The sequence below is a fragment of the Cyprinodon variegatus genome, unplaced genomic scaffold, assembly GCF_000732505.1.
Source record: "Cyprinodon variegatus isolate N-32 unplaced genomic scaffold, C_variegatus-1.0 Scaffold229, whole genome shotgun sequence".
NCBI lineage: Eukaryota > Metazoa > Chordata > Actinopteri > Cyprinodontiformes > Cyprinodontidae > Cyprinodon > Cyprinodon variegatus.
The window spans coordinates 915756-940140 of NW_015150682.1; the positions used below are offsets into that span (position 1 = coordinate 915756).

General features: G+C 38.7%; 2 protein-coding genes across 5 annotated transcripts in view; both read left to right on the forward strand.

Annotated features, from left to right (window-relative positions):
- Positions 1–17: 17 nt before the first annotated feature.
- Positions 18–10414, forward strand: leng9 (leukocyte receptor cluster (LRC) member 9). Of its 2 annotated transcripts, XM_015381238.1 has the most exons (8): positions 18–246; positions 443–667; positions 4712–4802; positions 5842–5978; positions 6108–6434; positions 7830–8028; positions 8373–8496; positions 8582–10414. In XM_015381238.1, exons 1-8 carry the CDS (start codon positions 216–218, stop codon positions 9206–9208), a joined length of 1761 nt encoding a protein of 586 aa, XP_015236724.1. In that variant the 5' UTR covers positions 18–215; the 3' UTR covers positions 9209–10414. The 2 variants fall into 2 exon arrangements, with proteins under 2 accessions (XP_015236724.1, XP_015236723.1); XM_015381237.1 differs by lacking the exons at positions 18–246; positions 443–667 and having other exon boundaries at positions 3270–4802; positions 6105–6434; positions 8582–10411.
- A 644-nt stretch (positions 10415–11058) lies between these two features.
- ttyh1 (tweety family member 1) overlaps positions 11059–24385 on the forward strand; it is a 36103-nt gene continuing 22776 nt past the window's right edge. The window contains exons 1-3 of one of the 3 annotated variants that reach the window (XM_015381245.1): positions 11059–11756; positions 20971–21135; positions 23224–23453. In XM_015381245.1, the coding sequence (XP_015236731.1) occupies positions 21001–21135; positions 23224–23453 (365 nt within the window). In that variant the 5' untranslated portion in view covers positions 11059–11756; positions 20971–21000. The remainder of the gene's footprint in view (positions 11757–20970; positions 21136–23223; positions 23454–24385) is intronic. The other 2 variants (XM_015381246.1, XM_015381247.1) reach the window with 2 other exon arrangements.

Below are 24385 nucleotides of genomic sequence, written 5' to 3' on the forward strand. Positions count from 1 at the left end.
ATGGAGAATGACGCATAGTTCACAGCGTCAAAACTCTGGAGACTAAATTGCATATTTGTTTTCTCCAAATAATTGGAAACAGAAGAGCACCATATATTCGTTTTTCTGTTTTTTATCTATTTATTTATTATAACGTTGAATTTTCAGCTATAAATTTACCTTGCTTCCTTGTTTTTAAAAAAGACTACATTACCCATGATTCAATTCGAAAATATATGGATCCGGGAACGATAGATACAAACATTGGTATTTTATATTTATTTTGGCTTATATTTTATATATTTAATTATTTATAGATGTTTTTTACTCTACGCTTTCTTAGATTTTGCGTATGAGTGTTTTGATTTGCATACATATGTTTTTATATATATATATATAAAACCGGATGGGTCAGTTGTAGCAGTGGATCGCTAACTACTCACTTCCGTGTTTGTTTTCCAAGGTGTCCAGGTAGCGGAGTCAGTTTATTTCACAACCCCTTTACTGGCAAACGTCAACAAGCCATCAGAAAGCCTCCCAGATCTACAAATGGCGTCAGAAAGCCCAAGTGCTGCCTTAAATTGTACGGAGAACCAGAGGGACGGAGATGGGAGCTCTTTGACGCCCATCACCCTGACAGACTCACAGGAAAGTAATGCTGTTCTTGAAACTGACCGAGACACAATGGGTAAAAGTTTATTTATACTGTTCCTTCAGGTTATTCGGTATCATTCTTAAAAAAAAAAAGTTAATCAAACGAAGGTTTTTTTCCCCCCCTGCATCTCATAAAACGTTTTAACTATAGTCTCTACAAGCCTTTACAGTCAAAAAAGTATAATCAAAGTTCACATTTTGCCGTTTCTTCTTACCTTCAAACCCAGCTGACCAGATCTGAGACAAAATCTAGGGAGATTTTCCAGCTTGGATGTGAAAAAAAAAAAAAATAGTGAAGTATCAATAAACACTGTGTGCAAAAGTATTAGGTAAGTTGTATTTTTGAGGATCATTTTTATTATTGGGCCACAATCGTTTTCCCAATCAACCCAAAAGACTCCTATATAAAAGTTACATATTTTTGGAAGTAGATTGTTTTTTTTTTTTTTTGGCCATTTTATGAGGAGGTCTGTGTGTGCAGGTAAATATTACTGTTCAGAATTATTAGGCAACATGAAAATATATAGCCATCTCACTTGTTTATTTTCACCAGGTAAACCGATATGACTCAAAATTCAGAAATAAACATTTGTGATATTCAAAAACAACAAAAAACAAATCAGTGATCAATATAGCCTCCTTTCTTCTCCATGACGCTCAAAAGCCTTCCATCCATAGATTCTATCACTGTCTTGATCTGTTTGCGATCAACATTGCCTGCACCAGCCACCACAGCCTCCCAGACACTGTTCAGAGAGATGTACCGTTTTCTCTCCCTGTAGATCTCACATTTCGTGAAGGACCACAGGTTTTCGATGGGGTTCAGATCAGGTGTACAATGGGGTCATGTCATTATTTTTTCTCCTTTTAGACTTTCTGGCCAGCCACGCTGTGGTGTATTTTGATGCGTGTGACGGAGCATTGTCCTGCATGAATATCATGTTTTTCTTGAATGAAGGCGGTAACTTCTTGTACCACTGTTTGAAGAAGGGGTCTTTCAGAAACTGGCAGTAGGTCTGGGAGTTGATCTTGACTCCATCATCAACTCGAAAAGGTTCCACAAGCTCATCTTTGATGATACCAGCCCATACCAGTACCCCACCTCCACCATGCTGGCATCTGAGTTGATAAGGAACTTGCTGCCTTTTACTGATCCAGCCTGGTGCCCATCCATCTGGCCCATCATCAAAACTCACTCTCATTTCATCAGACCAAAACACCTTGGAGAAATCAGTCTTCAGATATTTCTTGGCCCAATCTTGACGTTTTGTCTTGTGTGCCTTGTTCAAAGGTGGCCTTTTTTCAGCTTTCCTTACCTTGGCCAGGTCCCTGAGTATTGAGCACCTCGTGCTTCTCGGCACTCCAGACATGTTGCAGCTCTGAAATATGGCAGCTAATGGCTTCCTGGCAGCTTCATGCTTAATCCTTCTCAATTCATGGGGAGTTGTTTTACGTCTTCTTTTTTCAACACGCTTCTTGCGCCCCTGTTGGCTATTTGCCATGAACCGCTTGATTGTACGATGATCCCGCTTCAAAAGCTTGGTAATTTCCAAACTGCTGCCACCTCTGAAAGACATGTGACAATTTTTGACTTTTCAAAGTCTGTCAAATCTCTTTTCTGACCCATTTTGCCTAATAATTAAGAACACTTTATATAGGGTGTTGATGTCATTAGGCCACACCCCTTCTCATTACAGAGATGCAAGCCTATACAGCTTGGAGTAGGACAACATGTATGGAAAGGATGATGTGGTTGAAATACTCATTTGTCTAATAATTCTGCACACAGTGTAAAATAAAGCAACACAGGCAGTTACAGTTTTATTTGTATGTAAATAAATATGTGTATAGATATAATGGAACTTAAATATGTTATTCAAATTTAGTTTTATTGCGTACTACACATTTTCTGTTAGTCCAATCAATTAGTATTACTGTGTCCATCAGGTATTAGATGTATCAAACTGAAATAGCTGTTGCAAACACCCAAATATTTAGAAATAAAAATAATAACATTAATAGGAGTGCCCAAACGTTTTCATATGACTGTATATAGTTTAATAACTGTGATGCTAATGTAGCAAGAACTGTAGAACCTAAAAGCTGAATGGAATATATGTATGTTTCTGTTATAGGCTAATGTATATCCCATAAACATTGATTTATCTCCCATTAAAAAACATATTTAGCTTGGTTTCTGCTTGCAGATAAATCTTTTACAACCTCTTCTTATCCTTGAAGACCGTTCACCATCATCCACTGCTACTGGCCTCTGCTTTCCCTGATTTGGCTCTTTTTTATTGGAACAATAAATATTTACTCTAAACATGTGGAAAGCCATAGTTAGTGCAGTGATAAGACATTTATTTTTTTATGAGAGAGATTAGTTTTTACTGGGTATGCCTCTATGATATGAATTCACGAATCAATAAAACATGTTGACAATCTGATCAAACAAGTCAAATTCTGTTATCATTTTTCTGGATAGCTTTTTTATACATCTTTTACATGAAAGTTGTTCCTTTTTACCAGTCAAGCGTATTTAAAATAGTAAAAGTGAGTTGTACTTGACAAAACTGGAGGGAAAAAAAAAAAAAGGGGGGGGGGGGGGGGAAATCTGTCTCTTTGGCAGACTAATTTGACAGTCAGCCAGTATGGAGAGATTTTAGTATCACTATTTGATTTTAGTTTTTCTGATCAAATTGGCCATTTATAAATAAAGTTTTTTTTTCTGTCAGAAATGTTCTCAATAGTGGGTTGGCTGTAAAACAATATGTAGGGACTGTCTGTTTATTTTGTTAAATCAGGAAAGAAAACATCATGTTTTTACTTAGGAAATTGAACCATGGTATTGAGAAAATTATGTTTTTTTTTTTTTGTTTTTTTTTTTCTTCTTGCATCTGATTTTGTAGACAAAGTCTGGTTTAGATGAAAAGCTAGACTTAACTTCATCCAAGTAACCTTAGCTGTTTTTTTGGCACATATAGGTACAACCAAAAATGTCAAAATATCGTGATAAATTGTTGGGATGTATATTTGATAACTAACTTTTTATATTTTCTTCATTCATGTGCACGTTATTAGTTTTGGCACAAAGCTTTTAGTGTGTGTTGAGCTGCAATAAAGGAGCTGTATTATCTACTTTTCCAACTAATCACCATTTCAGAAAGAAAAACAAGCTTGTTTTCCAACTTTCACCCTCAGCAGCTGGGATTCCAGTTAAGCTATGTCATCATGAGTCCAGATTCTCTAATACTGACACAGACAGCTGATTTTTGATGTAACGGCTGCAGACATATTTTCTCACTTCCTGACAGAATGTTCTGCTGGGGCAGTTCCTGGCTTCAGTGACTCAAAGCTCAAGCCTCTGTCTCCCAAAGGATGAGAGATCATACGGTCTGCTTCAACATCTGAGTCCATTACTTTCAATCCAGATAAAACTTCTGAAGAACAAGTAAAACAGAAAAAAAAAACCTGTTACTTCCCGGATTTTCTGATAACTGGAATCAGGTCAAATGCTTCCTGTCCAGCTGGGGTCAGCCCAATTCTCCTAAAGACAGAACAGCAATAGTTAAGGTAACTGAGCTGTGAGTTACATTCAGTCCCTTCCCAAAAGTAAAACATCAGGATATGCGTTTGGTGTGACCTCTCTACATACTCTTCATTCATCATGTTTGAATCATTCCCAGCTGTTAAACTGTAGGCCCTCTCAAGGTATCGGAGGGGGGAAAAAAATGATATGTTTTCATGTTAGAATCTTTGTTGTGTACAAGTGATAATTAGAGAAACATTTAAACTACAATAAATGCTCAGAAAATACTGGTTTTAGCATATTTAGGCTCTCATTTTGCCTGGTTAATTAATCTTCTGCTTAGTTAGAGAGGTATTCTCACTTTACTTTAAAACAGCTGAACAGCATGTGCATCTCTTGTTTGTTTTCTAAAGCTAAATCATCACGTTCAGTGACCTTTCAGCAACAATGTCTGCCAGCGTGTTTACATGCAGAGCCCAAAGCCTTTTTAATCAACCTAACAGCACATCCTCACCCTGTCTTGTTTAATGTCGATCTTATTCATAGAGTCTGCAGAGCAGAAGGAGGAATCAAAAGTGTGCCAGTTTTTCCAGATGGGAAAGTGCCGGTTCGGAAGCAAATGCCGTTTATCACACAGGTTTGCTATCTTCATGTTATCCGTCGCAACAAGAAGGGTCCGGCGAGACAAGTCTGGGAAGCACTGCTTTAAAGGAAATCTCCAGATATGAGAGCATAAAGTTTTCATTAGATATTAACAACACTGATAGTAGTCATTTAAAGATGTTTTCTCTTTCATATACAGTTATAGCTAATATAGGATCCTAAATGTTTTACTTATTTTGATTTATTTAAAACTGTGAAAATGTTTTTTTATTCAGAGACGTTTCCTTCCTGCTTTAGGTCAAAGATGACCAGCAGAGAGTTGAAAAAGGAGTTTGGTTAAACTGTTATAGGCAGGTCAAAGTCCTACAAATAAGAGAGACAGGAAGTTGGATATTAATCTAACAAATCTCTGAGTAAGGGGAAAAAAGACTCCATGTAGAGTACTGCATTGTACATTTTATTCCCCTGGTCATTTTTCTGTCCCAAAAGAAATAATATATTATATTTAGTTGATTATTTTCAAGACTTAAAAAAAAAAAAAACTCTGTAAACTCAGTTTTTTGTGCTGAATTTTATTGTATAATTTATCTGTTTTAGTTGATTTCTAGTTTGTTTAGTTTCTAATTTGGAATTCATTAGAACATTAATTATTAAACTTCTTAGATTCGGATCACTTTTATTACCCTTATATTACCAGTTATGTTTTATTAATTTTAGAGAAGGTTATTGGGACTATCTAGATCTGTCACATTTAATATTTGTCTCCAAACCCTTTCGTTTTGTTTGTTTTTATTTTGTTTTTTATACTTTAATAATCCCAGAGGGAAATTACTTCTCTGCATTTAACCCATCCCCTTGGGGAGCAGTGGGATGCCATTGTGTGGTGCCTGGGGGAGCAGTGCGGGGTTAAGGGTCCTGCTCAAGGAGCCAGAGTGGCAGTCTGTGGGAGTTGGGGATTGAACTCACAACCTCAGGATTCAAAGCCCTATGCCCTAACTACTAGGCCGCCACTCCCCAGTTTCATTTGTCATTTGTCATCCTCCGTGAGCACATTTTTTCTTTTGTTTTTAAAGTGACTCATCACCATATGAATCGGCGGCACCATCCGCTGACATGGATGACCAACAGAATGTAGAGAATTTGGAGAAACACAACAAGAAGAAGGGCACTGTGAACAAAGGGGCAAAGCCTAGAGACAACAAGGATAAAGGTCATTCCTCATTTGTTCACCTTAACTTTTTCATTTGATAATTCCCAATATAATCTGAAGAAACTTGTATGTTTTTATTTGTCTCACTGTTCTTTATTTGCGTGGGAATGATTGAGTTATCTCCAGCAGATGTGAACAAAAAGCCCCGTATGCGCACAGCTGACGATGTTATCTCTCGCATCCTGTGGGACCCATCAGTAGAAGCTTCAGATTTTGTGGTGGGCTACATAGATCGCTTCCTTGGCATTCTGGAGCGGCCTTTCTGTGAATTCAACTGGGACACCAACCCCTGTGATTGTGACTACTCCACTGAGTTGGCTCTGCCCAGACACAGGATCCAATACTTTGCCTACAAAGGGCACCACGTTTGGGACCGACACAGCAGAACTGACAGGGTCTTTGGTTCCACCGGTCAATCTTTGGCTCCCCCCTTTGGAAAGGAGGAGGAAGTAAAAGGTGAGAGTAGGTTGCCATTTAGCAAAACAATGTGTCATGCACAATTATTCATAACTCTACTACCTCTTCTACCTTTTTTTTTGTCAAATAATGCAAATGATCACCATAAAGTTGATCACTATGGTGTAGCTGATACAGAGTTTCTACACCTATAATTGCAGGAACTAATCTTAAAGGTGTAGCTTGGATTTAAAGCCTTGAAGTATTTGCTGGAGAACATTAGTAAGGTTTAAAGCATGGCAATAAATTAATGTCCCAAGCTTTAAGCATCTCTCAGAGAACATTGAATCTATCATCTAAAAATGGTTGCATGATGTTGTTGGGATCCTTTTCCTCAGCAGAAAAAACTGTTTGATTCCTGTTGTGAAGGAGAAGGGAGCTAAATGCAACCGTGTTTAATGAATTAGAATATTGATACAAAGTTGATTTATTTCAGTAACAATTCAATAAATAAATTTATGAGTTATTGTATAGATTAATTACAGAGAGACTAATGTTTTAAAGTCAGGTAATTATGATTTTCTGTGTCTAACTAATATAGGTGCAACATATTGTAGAAATTTGTGCTAAATTAAAAGTACATTTACAGCTTGCTTCAATGATATTTTCTTTAAATTAATCTACCAAACGAGCTTTATTGTTCAGTTTATTTCATGCAACGTGATTGTATAGAGCAATACTCTGGGGGGGAAAAAAGGCCTCAGCCTCCAGCTGGACGAAGACATGCAGCCAGAGCTACAGGGATTGGAAATGTACTGGTATTCCAGACTTCTATACATCTCCCCCTGTACTTCTAGGAGCAGCCAGCGTTGTATCCTGAATAGCTTATGATATCTGGTTCATTTGGTTATGATCCAAATGTTTTGTCAATAGGTGAATGTAAGAATATAGAGCGACCAGGTTCTGCTCCCTATTCACCACAAACAGTCAGTGCAGGTTTAACTTCAAGAGTATTGATGTGTTAGAACGACCCAGTCAAAATCAACTTCTGAGTCTGACCTAAGGAAACAGTTAGACTGCCTATTTAGAGAATAAACAATTTTTGCACACAAGCAGCAAACTATTTCTGTCTCCAAGGTGAAAAACTGGTAAAAAGTACCTCAAGAGACTTGCAGTGAAAGTTGTTGTGCCAAGTATTGACTTTTAGCTGCTTAATGCAAATACCCACCCTTCCTGACTTACCTTATGCACTTGTACAATATTTGAAAAATGTTAATTTCCCTCTCATTTCACTGCAAATAGTCACACGTTTCAGTCACATTAAAACCCAATACACACATTAAAGTTTGTAGTTTTAATGGCACGCATGATAGAGAACTTTAAGTTGTATGAGCACTCCTGAAAAGCTTTGTACATTTACACTATTACCCTAACTGAAAATGGTCGTTGTTTCAGAGGAGAACCATGCAGAGGATCAAGAAGAACAAGATGTTGGTTCTGAAAAGACAGAGGAGCAGACAGGTGCAGCAGGTGGTCAGGATGAGGGAGAAACTCCTACCAGAACCAGGCATGAAGAGGAGCTGGAAGAGATTCCCGCTTCTCAGAAACAAAAGGAAACTTGTGGATCATGTGTTGCAGAGGAGGCTGAAAATAGGTCTGTTATCTATTCCTACTGTGGGTCTTATGTTTAACTCTTTAAAGAACAAGTATGGAAAAACCTACATCTTAACAAAATCTATGTGTTTACTTCATTTCATTAAAAGTACTTAATGCCAGTCGTCTTTATGGATTCATATCAGATCTTTAAAGACTGAATAAAATGAAATCCTGCATTTTAATATTTAGAGAATTATTACTTACTAACCTTTCTGAAGTAGTAAAAAGACACTGAACTTCTTTGAATTCAGACAAGGTGATTTTAATTTAGTATTTTAATAAATGCAACGGAGCAATGTTAAATAAGGGTATATTCTCTCTACTTTCCTGGCTGCAATTTAGAATCCAGCCATCATCCGAGCAAGAGTCATCATTTCAGGAAAAGGTCATGAAGCTGAAAGAGGAAGAAGAAGAGCAGCTTGATGAAGCCTGCGAAGAAAGTTTAGAGGCCGGCAAAGAGACGCAGGTGTGCATGGCGCCTCTTGCTCTGACAGACAACATTATGGTTACAGTTTTTACTTATTTATCCCAGCTTTGTTGTTCCGCCTTAGAATCCATCTCTGAAGCAGGCAGAGCAGAAGAGTGGCAGTCGTCCTCCAAAGAAAAAACCCACTCACTTCATCACCTTCCGGGCCAACACCCCTGCTATCCTCTCCAGTTTCCAGCAGCTGCAGGAGGAGCTTACTGCCCTCCTTCCCTCCTCTGCTCCTTACTGGCACGCCGCCTCGATGCTCCATGTCACCCTGTGCCTCCTGGTACTTGACGGCCCAGCCGAGGTGGCAGCTGCAGCCGAGATCCTCCGCAGGTTCGCCCAGCTGGATCGCAACCCGCCCGTGGCGGTTACCTTTCCAAGGAAGCTGAAGCATTTCAATGGCAAGGTGCTTTACCTGAGCCCCAGCCCTCGGCTGTCCCTCCACCAGCTGAACTCAGGCCTGCAGGAGGCCTACAGGAAGGAGGGCTGGCTGCACAGGCAGTCCTACAATCCACAGTACCACCTCACTCTGGCCAAGGTAGACAAAAGTGAGGAGGAGAGGATTTTTGAAGGAGTTGGGGACTTGAAGGTGGGGAAGGGTTTGAATTTTGGTCGACTACCAGTTAACACCTTACATCTCTGTAACATGGGAGGCTCCGGACTGAACGGTTTTTATGATATTGTTTGCACAGTTACTCTTCGGTAAGGAAAGTGCACTTCATTACATGAATGAATCTCACTCTATCCAGCAGTGCATAAATAGTGTGTAGTGTCAAAGTGGTTTGGTGCAATAGGGTGTTTACTTCCTTTATCTTTGAATAATCACTTTAGACTTATTCATTCAAAAGCTGAAGCTTACTCAGTCTTTTTATCAATTTTAATTATATAAATTGTACTTTATTGTGTATGTTCCACTAAATTACCACAAGCTCATAATTTAAATGCTCAGGGCTCTTTTCATATTTTTATATCACTGTGGCTTGAATTCAAGAAATGTTATAAGACTGCCAAAGAAATAACAAGTTTAGATTTATTTTCAATTAGTGCAATTTTAAATTAGAGCTGAAGGGGAGACATTTTGCAAGGATTTTTTCTGTTTAGTTTTAAAGGTGTAACGAATAAATGAAGGGGAGAGAAAAGGTGTGAAACATGAAAGTTTCCCACAATATGGTGAATATCCACGCCCAGTCAAAGACTGTGAATATAAAAGGAACACAAAAACAACAAACTTTAGACTTTATTGGAAGTTTCATTAAGGAAGTCACTAAAATGTGTTACTGTAGCAAAAGCAGGTCTGATTTTTCTGAACGTAATGATGTCTTAATTTAAATTATAATGTATAAAGAAAGACGTTTACAGAAAGATGCTAAGTTATAGAAACAAATATGCTTTTTATTAGAGCTTAGATCACTTGTTAGACGTTTCAAAAAGTCTATGCATTGTTCTCAAGATAAAAACAATCCCACTAAAGTTTGGAAATTCCCATCAGAGTCTGCACATATCAAGCTGTTTGGTTTCTGGCACAGGAATCTGTTTGAAATAATGGGGACATGATGGTGTTACTCAATTGTTTGAGAATTAAGCTTTTAACTTTGAGGATGTAATCTAAAAATTACAGAAATAAATCACTAGAAGGTTATATGCAAAGTATGGTTTCTGTCTAAATTTAAAGGATGTGTTCTATGTGGATGATGGTTCTAGCGCTTGGCTAATAAAAGAATGTTTCTCATTGGAAGGCTTTTTAAATTTAATAATCAAACATGTATTATGTTCTTTTTTTTGAATAATTTGATCATTAATATTGTGTAATACTGTGTCTAACAAGAGCAATGACTTTTTATTCTTCTACCAATTATTACAACTGCTAGTTTGCTTTTCCAATTAAACACTAAATGAATGATTTTTAAGAGCTGTGATTTTTAATTTGTTAGCTGGAGTGATGGATGCTGCTTCACTATTTGGGATTCATAGTCAATCTGGCCCCTTCCTCCTCCCCATCATCCTTCCAGATACAAAACCGTATATACGTTATCCATAAGCTAAGAGAGTGCAAGTATGATCCCTGGTTCTCTACTGTTTGTTCCCGTTGGTTGCATTATCTCCCCTCCCCCACTCTCTTTCAGTGACACAGAAAAACCAATCCCCCCCCTCGTTCCTCTGCCCCCTTCTCTCCAATAGAAAATTTTCATTGCATTTCACCTCCTTGTGTTTTCATCACTTTTCTGTCTCCAGTCCCTCACAAGTCATCTCTCCGAACGTGCACTCATCACATGTCCTGCAGCCTCCACTGGAAAATGCCTTCCCCTACAAATCCATTGCAGACTGCTTTGCCCCTTTCTGTTCATTGTTAGTTGCTCCATCTCTCTCACCCTCCCTCCTCTTTCTCTCAGCATCCCTCCCTGGGAGTCTGCATTTCTATTCTCCTCAGGATTTCATGTTCTCTGCATTCCCCCTCCTTCTACTCCCCAAATTTAACTGTGTGCTTGTTCATGCTTCTTCCTCTACATTCAGGGACATTTACATCTTTACCTTTTGCAACAGCTCAATTTTGCATCCAGGGCGTGAGCGGTGAACTAAAGATTTCCCCATCATACAGTTAGTGCATCCAGTTTAGGGAGACTTTTACATTTCTTTATAGTTTTTATTTGTAACTTGGTCTGGGCTCACACTGGTGTTCTGGGCAGAGATTGGTTGGTCTGATGGGCGAGCTTTTGAATGTTCAGTGGGGGTCGGTGGTATAAGTGAGCCTCTGGAAGCAGAGCGACTTAGAGGCTAGACCCCACTAATCTGCGTTAACAGATTGATTATCTTGGAGCAACATCGTGTCACTGCAGCGTTTTGAACTCACTTGGGCGTTCATTGACTAAGGGCTACAATGCAACGATGAAGAGTCCCTTAGGGGTGTCTCCTCAATCCTAATCCCTCCCTCTCTCTTTTTTTCTTTTCGCTAACCCGTGCTCACCGAGAGCTCCTCGTCCATCCATCAACACAAGCACCTCTCCACTGTCACCAGACAACCCTATAATTATTGACCGTTTAATATTTTAGCAGCTGTCACATTTATCCCTCCTTTTTTTTTCTCTGATTATATTTTATGTTGGCATGTCTCTGAGCCGTTTCTTTGAGGATGATGAATTTTCAAGAGTGTCCAGCATTGACGGTAGCCACTGTAGCTCTCTGAGTGGGTAAATATTTCACGGACACCGGCAAAGAGATAAAAGACAGGAGACAGAATCTCCCTACAGCCGAAAGAGGTAAGAAGCTGATCCCTCTCTTGCTGCCGTATCTTGATTTCTGCTGTTGATGCATGGATTTATCATCACTGAAATGATGCAGAAGACAATGAAGATGTGTATTTTTTATGTATGTGTGTATATATATATATATATATATATATATATATATATATATATATATAGAATATATATATATATATATATAGAATATATATATATATTTTTTTACGGGTATCATTGCAAATTCATAATTGTGTTTTATTCATGTTTCTCTAAAACCCAGTGAAAACACTCCCTGGTTAACTCTAAAAGATGCAGTTATAATGCAGGTTTATTTTGGTTGCATCTGTTTTTTATTCTATTTTCAAAAATTGTGGTTTTGCAGAAAGCTGTTTCATTTTGATCAATTAGACAGGACTCATTTTGTCCGCTCTCCCCATCAACTTCTCATCATGCTGTGCATTTCCAGGAGTGCACTGGTCAGTTGAACTTTGAACAGTTTTACTTGTCTTTTTAGTTGAAATCTTTATGTTGTTTTAATCCTGTCTAATTGATGCTTGCCTTGTTTAGAAGATGTTACACAACTTCCCAGTTTGCAATGGAAATAGATGTGCAGCTTCACATTATCTATATTGTCTGTTTTAGAGCATTAGTCTTAGTAAAAAAGGGGAAAGAAGTTGCTGATTTCCATGCACTAAAGATGATCCTAAGTTCAGCTGACAGCTTTAGCCCCGTTCTCATTAGCTGCCTCACAAAATGGCCCTTTTTCTTTACATCATGGAGTCTCGGTATGCAAACGGAGTTGTGTGGAGCTTCACACACAAGCAAGACAACAGATTGTGTTTTTTTTATTTCAAATTTATACTATGGTTAAATTTATTTCATCTGTTTAGTTGTATTTTTTATTTTGTCCCCTTTTCTCCTCACCGACTTCACTCATTTATTTGCCTTCAGTTATGCAACAGTAACAGCCATAACAATAAGAAGCTGGCAGGAGATATCACGTCATCCTCAGGCTTCCTATCTGTGACAGCTGCTGAGTAACCACCCCCTGAGACTCATTTCTATAAGCAGCTCATTAGATATCTTCCATTTTTGTAGGTTTAGATGAAAATCCTTGAGTTTCCCACAAGAACTATCATAAATCTCCAATTCCTTAGTGACATTTGTGTGCAAAAGAAGACGGGGGCTATTACATTTGTTTGTATTTTTATCTTAAAGGAAACGACCAATAACTTTTTTATATATATATAATTTTCACAATAAGACCTTCAATCATTCATTAAAGCCTATTTTATGTGGCTTATTTCTATAACAAAAGTAAATGATCACAAACTTCCACAACAGATGCAGATGAGAGGTCTGAACATATAAAAGATGTTTACATAAATTACTTCATGACAAGCATGCATACTATAGATATATAAGAGACTCTTTGCTACAGCTTCACAATGAGATCCAAGACAGTCGGCCAGTTTCTTCCAGCCAAATGTAGCAGAGCTGAAGGAAGGAACCAAATCCAAATAAAACGGGTTGGAAAGTAAATTCTACGCACATAACACTAGATTCCATTAGATTTTTTTTTCTTTACATTTCTTGTTCTTAGAACAATCCATCGTTTTAACCCAGTGGAAATAAAGTCTGGAAGTCTTTGTATATGGTTGGTCAGGTAAAATTTTTCCATTATGACTCACCTATTTGGAAAAGGAACCACAGAGCAGCAACAAAATGTTTGGAAGATTAAAACGGCCCCTGACCTTAACAAAGAGAGGGAGTAAAGGGTTAAGGTTCTGGTTTAAATCAATTCCCGTATTCAGGGCATAAAAAAACTCAGATAAAAACTTTTCAAATGCAAAAAATGTGTAGAACGAATGAATCAGAGAAGCCTCAACACATCCACACCTGTTCCAGCAAGGATCCAAACATGAGCGGAACTTGGCTGAAACTAACCTGATTCTGAGTAGAGCAAGATATAAAACATCCCGAATTTGGAGGTTTGTTCTTTCTGTCGTGCACTTTTTTAAATTCTGCTCAAAAACCTGGAGCTGTTAGCTAATTTTAGTGCAAAGTGAGTTCTTGAAAGAGTTCTTTTAAGTGAATTACACTGAGTTCACGTCAAACCCAATAATACTGTCTGAGGGGGGGTTGGGGATAAGTAGTTCAATAATATGATCCTATTAAAAAGGGAAACTGCAAGAACTGAAGTGTTTTACTGATCATTATAAAAGTGAGGACACTTTAACGTGGATAAAAGATGTCCTGGACAGAAGCCAGCTCCACCACAAACCGAGAACTTGGACTTGCAGTCAGTGGATAGATTAATCTTGCAAGTTCTGCATTAATTATTCATTGAATGGATTCAATAAGGTCCTAAAACATTCCTCACAAATTGTGGTCCATGTTGACGTGATCGCATTGCACACTTGCTGCAGATAAAGATTTGTCAGGTGCCCATTTATCAATCACACAATCCACCACAAAGGGACTCTTTTGGGCTTTCTGGTGACTGTCAGGGCTTCTGCAGTACAGTACTCATTGCCATGTTCAAAAAACTAGCCTGAGATGTTCAGAGCTTTTGATATGGTCCATTACACTGCTATAAGGTACAGTCAGCAGATGGGTAATAAGTGGTCACAAAGAGATGGACGCTTAGATGGACTGTGGCATTTAAGTGATCCTAACTTGATAGAAAAGTTTCCAAGAAAATATCCCCCCCATCATTACACCACCACTGTTACCAGGCAGGATGGATAGTGCTTCAAGCTCCTTCCATTGGTGATCTGCTGCTGAGATGCACATGCGTTTTAAACTTCCATTGCCTCTCCTCAGACATTCACAGAACTGCACTAAAAATCATAATTATCAGCAAACCTGAAATATTCTTGTGCATGAAAATTCCATTAGATCAGTTTTTCCTAAACCTTATTTTGTCTTGTGTACCCTTTTGGTCATTTTGTCTTATCATGAGTACCCCTCTGAGTCAAAAGTATTGATGATTGTCCAAAAATGGAACATACAATAACTAATTATAAAATAAAGACTATTTTACTTAATCTTTTATCTTTAGAATTTAATTATTGGGCATTTTATTCTTACCCTCTTAAAAAAACAAAAACAAATATGTTGCCTGGAAGTTAGTAAGGAATCAAAATAAATACAAATACAAAATAAAATCATATAATAAACCTGTATCGGTAAATTTGATGAATTTGGAACAAAATACAGAACAAAAAATATAGTCAGACTGACTTAATTAGTGTTACTTTGTTTTCATCAAGACACCTGAGCTGCTTTTTTTATTAGCTTCGATAGATCAGTGTGAAAAACATGTGGTACCAAGCTGTTCTTTACTTCCAGTCTGTTCCTCTGCTTGGTTCTGGTGTGTGTTATAGCTCAAGGTAAAGCCAAAGAAAAACATGCTTTTTGGTTGATAAAAGCCTTTTTAATTGGGTCCTCACAAAACAAAACCAATCCCAGCCCTATTTTATTTTGCTGCCTAAGACATAAAATATTTTCACTTGCAGACCACTAGGGATAGGAGTACCCCCTGTTGGGAATCATTGCATGAGATCACTAGTTTCTGTAATTCTTGAAGCAATACGCCTCGCACAAAAAATGTCTCTCTCAAAGTCACCTAGATTTAAATTCCTGCCCTTTCTGTCAGAGAGATAATTTCCACATAAAAACTTCTCCAAGTCATCTTGATCCCATCTATATGTCTACATCTATTGAGTTGCTTCCGCGTGCCATTGATTCTCAAATGGTTTTTGGATGTTCCAAATCTTAATATCATAGCATGGAATCCACACTGGAATTACACAGGGACGTCATTAAGGCAGCAACGTCCTCAGCAAAGTCTTGTGAGCAAAGTTCTGAGAAATGTTTTATCATGAATCAATGCCACTCCCCAAATCATTGCACCTTCTTCCACCTTATAGTTATTTAATGTCTCTTTCACTGCTTAAAACTAAATATTCTAATTAATTTATCCATTGTGTTTAAGCACCACATTACTAACGTGTTTACACCACTAAGGTATGGATGGATGTGATGTGATTCGAACCAACATGTTTGGCCCAGTTTTAATAAGACAAATGGAGTGCTGGCAGTGATGTGGTTTGTGACAGTTGGGCTGCTGGACCCATTAAGGTGAACAGGCTTACAGTAATGGGCTTAGAGCCGGCCCTGTCTGGCCTGTGGGCGATCTGTTAACTTGTTCTCAGCCCGTAACCCAATCCAAATCTGAGTAGTGACGCTGTTTGGAGCATTGTTGAATGTGTCGCATGGCAGAATCAAAACTTTCACCATGCACTGTATCGAACCTGCGGGGGTTTACACTAGTCTGAGCCGCCACTCTGCAAGGAATCAATAGCGACATAAATAAAGCAGAACGTTGTGCAAAGGAAAAGTTGTTTTTATTGAAAGAGTCGTTTCTTTCATTTTACATCTAGCACAGGCCATCAGTTCAGCATTATCTTATTGATGCAGAGTTGAATGTTTTAAAGCCCTGTAACCTTCTATATATTTACTGTAGCTCTAAATAGTGCTCCCTGTTCTCTCTTCTCATGAGCTTAACTAACATGTTTGTTCAAAACAGTGAAGCTGTGATCATCTCCTAATAGGAGCAGCCTCACCAATGCCCCTTTCCCCTCTGTTGCTGCCTTCTATTCATAAGGATTCTTCTGTATATTTTGACTAACTGAATTTGTCCTCTGTATTGATGCTACCCCCACCATTGGATGCTTTAGGAAGAAATGGTGAATGCAGAACTTTGTAGGATGTCAAGTGGATCCCTTTTTCTGACCTTTAATGTTCTGGGTACCAACTTGCACTGTTTATATTTGAGGTCAAAAACCATTCAAAGACTGCATTGTATTTCGCCTGTTAAATCTATAAAAATTCATCCAATCATCTCTTTTCTTTACTGGGTTAATCCTGATAAGGGTCAACAGGGGGACCGGAGCCAATCCCAGCAGTCAATGGGCAAAAGGCTAGCCAGACCCTGGACAGGTCATTGGTTCAACACAGGGCCTCAACAATGTGCGTGAGAGACCCTAACAGATATTGTATATTATATAAGTTATTAGTTTGTCCAATAATTATCTCGTCCCGAGGGGTGAACAGTCCTGGCTTAGGAAGTAAATACCCTGCTTGGTTATCCAGGTTATTGGTGCCTGTCTCATTTGTGGAGCTTGAAATGCAAAAGCTTGGTTCTTGTCTCTGTGTGTAGTTTTTCGCTTTCTGGACCTGGATTGTCCATCTCTGCACGTCATCACCAAGTAAATATTTGCCATTAATTTTTCTCAGGTTTTCTCGACCTTGGTCCTACAAATGAATTGCCCACCAAGTCTTAGGCTCTTATTTCCCTAATCTTAACAGATACATATCTCTATCATTGTAAAAAGAATATTTACCATTGCAATCCCTTTAATTTCAGTCAAAACAATGGTGTATAAGCACTGCTGCTCATTGAAACCATTAGATCTCAGTTGAAAAGAGAACTCTTATTCAATATCCATACTAATATACTAAGAACCTAATCAAAAATTACTGAGAGAAACTGAAAAACTGATGTAGCAGTATATTCTACTTTGCTGAAAGGTAATTGCAGCTACTCAAAGCAATAGAAGGGTGATGCCTTTACCAGGTATCTCTCACTCTACCCAGTTCACGAACACAACATGTCCCAGATAGTTTATTGGTATTTAGAAAAAAATACACCACACTCAGTAGTTTGTATGGCAACCAAATGCTGTCAAGTTGAGTAAAGGTTTGTAGAGGACCCAAATGCATAGATAGATGCTGGGGTGATTTCTTGGAGATGGCGCAGAAGAATAAATCCAGAAATAACCAGCCAGGGACCACAGGAACCAGAACAAAGGGGAACACAGAGATTCAGGAGGGAATGAAGAGAATCCAGTAAAGAGTAACTGCAGAGAAAGAGTATATATTCCAAACAGAACAGTAAAGGGAACAATCAACTGATCAAGAGCACGAGTGGACAGAAGTAACTAGAAGGGAACTAAGGAAAAGGAGAGTGGGGGGGGGGGGGGGGGGATGGGGGGTGGGGCAACAGAAAGTAACCAAGGAGTACAACAGGGCTTCGATATAACTAGAAAATAACCTTAATTACATTAAATGGAAATAAAACTATCGATTCCCGGCTCAGGGTCTTTCTGCTTGGAGTTTGCATGTTCTCCCTGAGCAAGCGTGGGTTCTCTCCGGGTACTCCGGCTTCCTCCCACAGTCCAAAAACATGACTGTTAGGTTAAATGGCTTCTCTAAAGTCCCCTTAGGTGTGAGTGTGTACGTGAATGGTTGTTTGTCCTGTTTGTCTCTGTGTTGCCCTGTGCTGGATTGGGCGACCTGTCCAGGGTGTACCCCGCCTCTCGCCCGTAGACAGCTGGAGATAGGCACCAGCACCCCTGGCGACCCCACTCGGGATAAGCGTGTAAGAAAATGGATAGATTGAAATAAAACTAATGAAGAAAACATAATGACAAAAAACCAAAATGTAACTGAGAACTCAAAGTGAAAACTTGAACAGGACCAAAAATCCAGATCAGGAGGTCATGACAAATGCTCATATGCATGTCTGCAACTTCATGACTAATGAGATGACAGTTAGAGCGAGATTAATTTAGGTTAGGGGAGCATGGAGGACAGTCAGTGGGATCAATTCCTTTATTCTCCAGGAAATACCAGCATAGAGTCAGTCAATCGTTCAAATGATATTTAGAAAATATTTAATGTTGGCTAGGGTGCCATTCTTTATCTCAGACTGGTCTGTGTGTGAGCCTGCCTTGCAAGACCAACATTGACCCACTACTAAACCAATTATGCTAAACAGTCATGCAAACCGCATAACAGTCACAGCAACTTCTCCAGACCCTATCAATCTGTCACATGAGCTCAGAGAGAACTCCATTGTGAAAGAGGCAGTGGAAAAATTGCAAATCTTCTTTTGGAAAGTGATGCGATGCAATGGCAACTTTTAAAAAGAGCATGCGCGGGGGGGAAATGAGCTTATGAATGCTCTCGCACGCTTTTAATAGCGTTCCCTCCTGGGAGCAGGTAAAGGGTGGTGCATGTGCATTTTTTTTTAAGGTGGAGAGGGTGGGTCTTTTCAAAATTTTGTGAAAATCCTCCACTATACCTGAACTACAAACTTAAAATGAAGTTTCATTGAACAGTTTAAATAGAACTTTCAAAGGTGTCTCTAATCAAATAGTTTGTGTTTTTTAAAAACTTTAATAGAAAGTTTCTCTTTCAGCACTTTTACAATTTTCTGGGATTTTGCTCCAGTTTATTGGAGGGTAAGAAGTAAAAGCTTCTCCTTGGTGTTTGGTTCTGGGTATGCAGGATAGACAGAACAAGATCTGAGAGGTCTGAGTAGTCGATGCATTGTCAACCAGTCTGTAATGTGTTTTGGTACTAAGTCATTCAGTGATTTAAAGACCAAGAGAAGTTTTTGAAAATACAGGGAGTCAGTGTCAGGACTGTAAAGACTTTAGAACAGAGGTGATCTGCTTTTAGTTATGAATAGATCAACTGCAATTAACTGAATGACTTTTTAGGCAGACATGTGAAGAAACTGTTGCACTAATTAATTCGAATTGTTTTGTCAAGATACTGCTGAGACTACCACAGGGCTCCCAAACTCCATGATGTCCAGCAACTTTCAAATAAAACTCTGCCTCAACACACCTGACTCCGGCATGAGCTCATTGGCAGAGCTCTGCATATGGACAAGGGGCACAACTAACTACAAGCCCTCTAGGATATAAGTTTAAAACTATTAAACATGAAAATATTCCTAAGTTGTTCTTTAGCTTTTATTTGTCTTAGTTTCAAACATTTTTACCTGAGTTGTTTTTTTTTATTCAGCTGAAGCAATTGCATTCCAAGCATTGATATACTTATGCATTTACTGAGGACTTGAATAAGTTCATAGTTACATAATGACATAGTAATGTAGAGCTGTGTGTTGTCTGAGTAGTTAACGTCACTTATGTTTTTTTTTAGCAGCCTGTCATTATAAAGAAAATAGTTATTCTTTGATAGAAGGCTTAAAATAATCTTACTCATGAAGGTTTGAAATGGGGCCATAGTTTTGCAGTGGTAGCTTTTCCACGTTGATTAAAAACTCTCTTCCACTTTACTGGCCAGATAAAAATTCTAGAAGTTAAACTCCTTTAATCTTTTTCAACAGATAATGATAAGGCTCTGTTAGTATAAAAGAGAATTTTTTGTAAAGCCAGGATTACTTTTATTTCAAAGGAAATAATTAAAAAAATGTTTGCAGTTTAGCATCTTGAATTGACATGAACTACTTTCAGTTGGCCTTGCATTATGAAATTTTTTTTTTTTTTTTTTTTACGATTTATGTTATTTAAGGTGTGTTCGTTTTTACCAATCTTTCAACTCATAAAATTCCCAACTGCAACGTCCCTGAAAGTCAACATTATGAGTCAGTGCAAATGATTGGTACCTGACTTCTGCATTCAAGATGGATGCTACTTGCACCAACAGTATTTAAACATCGCTACCTCAACCATTTGTGGCAGTTCTTTATTATGTATGTACCTTGCATCTTTCAGTCCTTTAATACCCCTGGATTTCATTTCATGAATAATTAGCAGCCCTCTGCAGAAATTGATGACAAGCCTTTAAAGTTGTTCTTTGTACCCAAGGAAAAGGTAAAAAATGTGCAGGGTAGTGTGCACTTGGAACAAAGAGTTTAAAAACACTAATTTATCTTAAACCCAAGTCCAGAATTCTCAGTCACATCTAAGTCTCTACTTTAAAGCACACTGACAGTCATTAGTCAGTCCAGTTGATAGAAGGATTCTGAGACCCTAAGCTGTCATCTTTGCAGCTTTGAACTCATGAACTTGAACTCTTTCTGGGTAGTGTTGGCGTAGTGGTTAGAGCATTGCTGTTCATGCTCTGAGAAGGTTGCAAGTACAAAGTTTGATCCCCACAGCCTCCACTCTGGGTTTCTGAGCAAAACCCTTAACCTACACTGCTCCCTGGGTGCCAAACAATGGCAGCCTGCTGCTCCCCAAGGAGATTGGGCAAATGCATATAGTGAATTTCCCCATTGAGAGAACATAAAGGGACTTACATTACATTACATAATGCAACCTACCTGCTTGCCCCATTTCTCCATCATTTTAATTCCTATTTCACATCCTCTTTCATCTGACCTCTTGTACCTTTCCTCATGCAGGTTGGTGGAGGGAAACGCTGGAAGAGGAAAATGGCCGCCATGATCACAGTGCCCAGTTATTCTCCTTCAATATGGGTAAGAATGTGTCACGCCTTGCCCCGACTGGACCTCAGCATGCAGATGAGGGACAACATCTTCGCCCCCGACAGCTGGGAGTACCAGCAGGTAAAGGATTCTTACCAAAACCACCTTGTTGCACCTAATCATAACAATGTGATTCATGTTTCTGGATAGGGGTTTATTTTAGTACATGCAAGTGGGATAATGGGCAACTTGTGCTACAAGACTCTCCTAATTGCCCCATAAATACTTAAATGTTGTAACAACCTGCAGAGGCAACCACTTGTTGCTTATTAATGGACTCAATTATAGGAAGGAACATTGCGGTTGAGCCATGCAAATATCACTCTTCTTTTGCCCAGCTGTGATTAGGATTCTCATTCTTTGCTAAAATATTGCACGTTATCTTTACTGTCCAAACAAGAGCTATGTAAATCAATTGAAAGTTAATTGCTTTCATAGCTGCTTTTGTTTTGATGATGGTGTTTCTGCAGCAAGAAAAGCAACACTTCAACTCTTATGCTGCAGCTTTCACTGCTGACTACTCCGTGATATAAAGAGGAGGTTGGCTGGGGGAGGAAGAGCAAAAATTATCCTCCAGAAGAGAAAGACAAAAGAGACCAAAAGCGCTGGGAGACAGGGGGAGAGATAAGGGAGGCGATGAGTAATGCGTGGAGGTTGATGTGCAGGAAACTGAGCAGAGAGGGGAAATGTGAACTGAGTTAGAGGGAGGAGCCAGAGAGAGTGGCAGTGAATGTATTTAAGTAGGTCACAGATTATTAATAGAGATTCAGTGGTGTGGATAGAAAGAAAGAAAAAGAGAAAGAATGAGACAGCAGAGTGGGGGAGAGGAGCACGGGAGTGGGAGAACGTGAGGGAAGCAGTGATGGGATGGGGACAGGAGTCTGAGAACGGGAGGTGAGAGAGAGGGAGTAGGTGGAGGAACAGGTGTTGAGAGACAGGCAGATGGATGAAGGATAATGTTGAAGCAATGTGTTGGAGCAAAATGCATTTCATTGATGTTGACTTTGTGACATGGAGCCTGGTCAAAAGCAGAGTCTGATATGGCTTAGTGTCATTAAAACCCACCATGCTGCAGAGAGCCATTAAGGTTTTAGAGCTTAAAACACTGCAAAATAAGGAGAGAAGAAAAGTAATTTTCTTAAGTTTGCACCAAAAATTTTATCTTTGTGAAAAAAAAAACCTTGCATATTTGCTTAACACGTACTTTTAGCTATCTCACATTTTTAACCAGCATTTTCTGCTGTTATCAGTCTGAGAAACACTAGAATTAAATAATCTCAAACACATAGTTTCCACAGAATGCCACGCCTGCTGGGCTGCAGTAAAACAACAGCGTTATGGTGGTATACAGAGCCCAATCGCAGATCCGCTCCACCTAAAACAACCACAATGGTTGCTTATTGTTGAGGTAAACAAAAATTTCCATGACACACCAAGAAGCAGAAGAGTTTGATGTGAGCTAGCTTTGCTTCTAAGCATCAAGCATCGACGAGCGTGGCTCGGTAATACACAGAGAAAACACAAGCCATGTAAGCCATGCTCTGGTTAGAGCAAACCAATGCAGGTTATTAGCTGTAAAAATATGTTCGAATGTGTTAATAAAAGCTGATGTAGCTTTAAAAATGTAAAGCTAAATTCATGTAAGCAATAGAAAGAAGAACAGAGAGGCCTCATTGTTACATCTAAATGCAAATATTTCTCTTACATTTTTGTAAATTTTTTTTACTTTATGTTAAATTTACATTCATTTTTATTTTGAGACAATAGATAAAGAGCATTAAAGCAAATACCAGCCACATTCAGTCAAAAGTCACCCTGTCGACTTATTGCTTTCTGCAATTTGCATTTGTCCTCTTTGTATAAATCTATCCTAACATCAACTGTCTTTAATTCTACATGTAACATATCTCTCCAGTGCACTCCAGTATTTGACAATGCTATAGCAAAAATGCTGTCCCTATGCACTCCATGCCTATCCTATGTAACACCATCTGCAGTTATCCTACCAACATGGAACAGTCTCTTCAAGTTTCCGTTTTGTGGAAACTATCCATTGCCAGTTTTTATTCATGATCATTTGGATTAAAATGACCTATTTTTTTCAAACAAACACTGACTCATCTTTTCTTCTCAAGCACTTCCTCTTTTCTCTTTTTTGTTAACCCACAGACTCTACTGGTTTTGTCCAGTCTGTCGGCCATCGCTCTTGTCATCTCCCTCCTGGTGATTCTCTCCTTCCTCATACACTATTGCTGCTGTCAACGTGGGGACCGGAGCGAGGGATCGGAGGAGGAAGACGATGATGAAGACGGGAGCACGGGTCACGGCTACAGTGGGAAGAAGGGGAGGGGAATATGCTGCGTCACGTGGGTGGCGGTGGCTGCTGTCACGCTGTGCTGGTGAGATACAGGCTACACTAGTGATAAAAGTGATCAAATTTAAACCATTGCAAGAAAATCTTTAATATTTAGAGAGAGAAGAAATAATAATACTTCAATATTTAGTTGTAGTTGCATCCATGCTATAGGGGCCTACTTTTGTAAAACACAAAGATAATCAGGAGCTTATGATATTCTTCTAAATATGATAAATAGTTTAAATATAATTCCTGAATATCACTGTAAACAAAAAGTTTAGATCACATTCTGCTCCCTAAACCAAAGCCCATTAAAGGATAATCAAATAGTTCATAAGCAAAGAAAATGTAAGCAAGGGCTTATTGCAGTTTAAAGCGACTTTGTTTCCAGTGCCTTAGCTATGTTATAGCACAACCTGACTAAATGTTGAAAGATTTTTTTAAATTATTAACTTTTTCACACACAAAAAAAAATCTCAGTTCAAAACAACATGGATCTAAGACAACAAGCAAAAGCAACCCACAAAAAGACTGTTTTGTACATATTGGTCACCATGTGTTTTTTTTTTTTTTTGCTTTATTGTATTTTACAGAGGCCAGTTCAGAACAGTCAATTTCTCCTTGATGAATTATTGAATCTTACCTTAATGAAAGCCAATCCATGTCTGGCCTGCTTAGGATGTGTTTTTTGGCTTCTTTTGTTACCTGCTGGACTAGTTTTCCTTCCTCTCCTGAAGTAAACTTGGTCTGCCAGCCACTGCTAGGAAGTATTGTCACATTTCCATGCTTTCTCGGTTAGTGGGTAATGGTTCCCTGGGGTTCCATAGATACCCTAGGTAATATGATGGAGCTCCTATCTTGCTTATTTATTCCCTAAATGTTTTTACATTCAGGAATGATGTGTTCCCTATCTAGCTCTTTACTTCGTGTTGTCAGACAGGTCCTACTTAAGGGATTTCTTGATTGTACAAGTCT

Coding starts and splice junctions, on each gene's coding strand:
- leng9 (XM_015381238.1), top strand. CDS start 216: ATGGATCCGGGAACGATAGATACAAACATTG. Junction 8,029..8,372: donor GCAGAGGAGGCTGAAAATAG/GTCTGTTATCTA, acceptor GCTGCAATTTAG/AATCCAGCCATCATCCGAGC. Junction 8,497..8,581: donor AGGCCGGCAAAGAGACGCAG/GTGTGCATGGCG, acceptor GTTCCGCCTTAG/AATCCATCTCTGAAGCAGGC.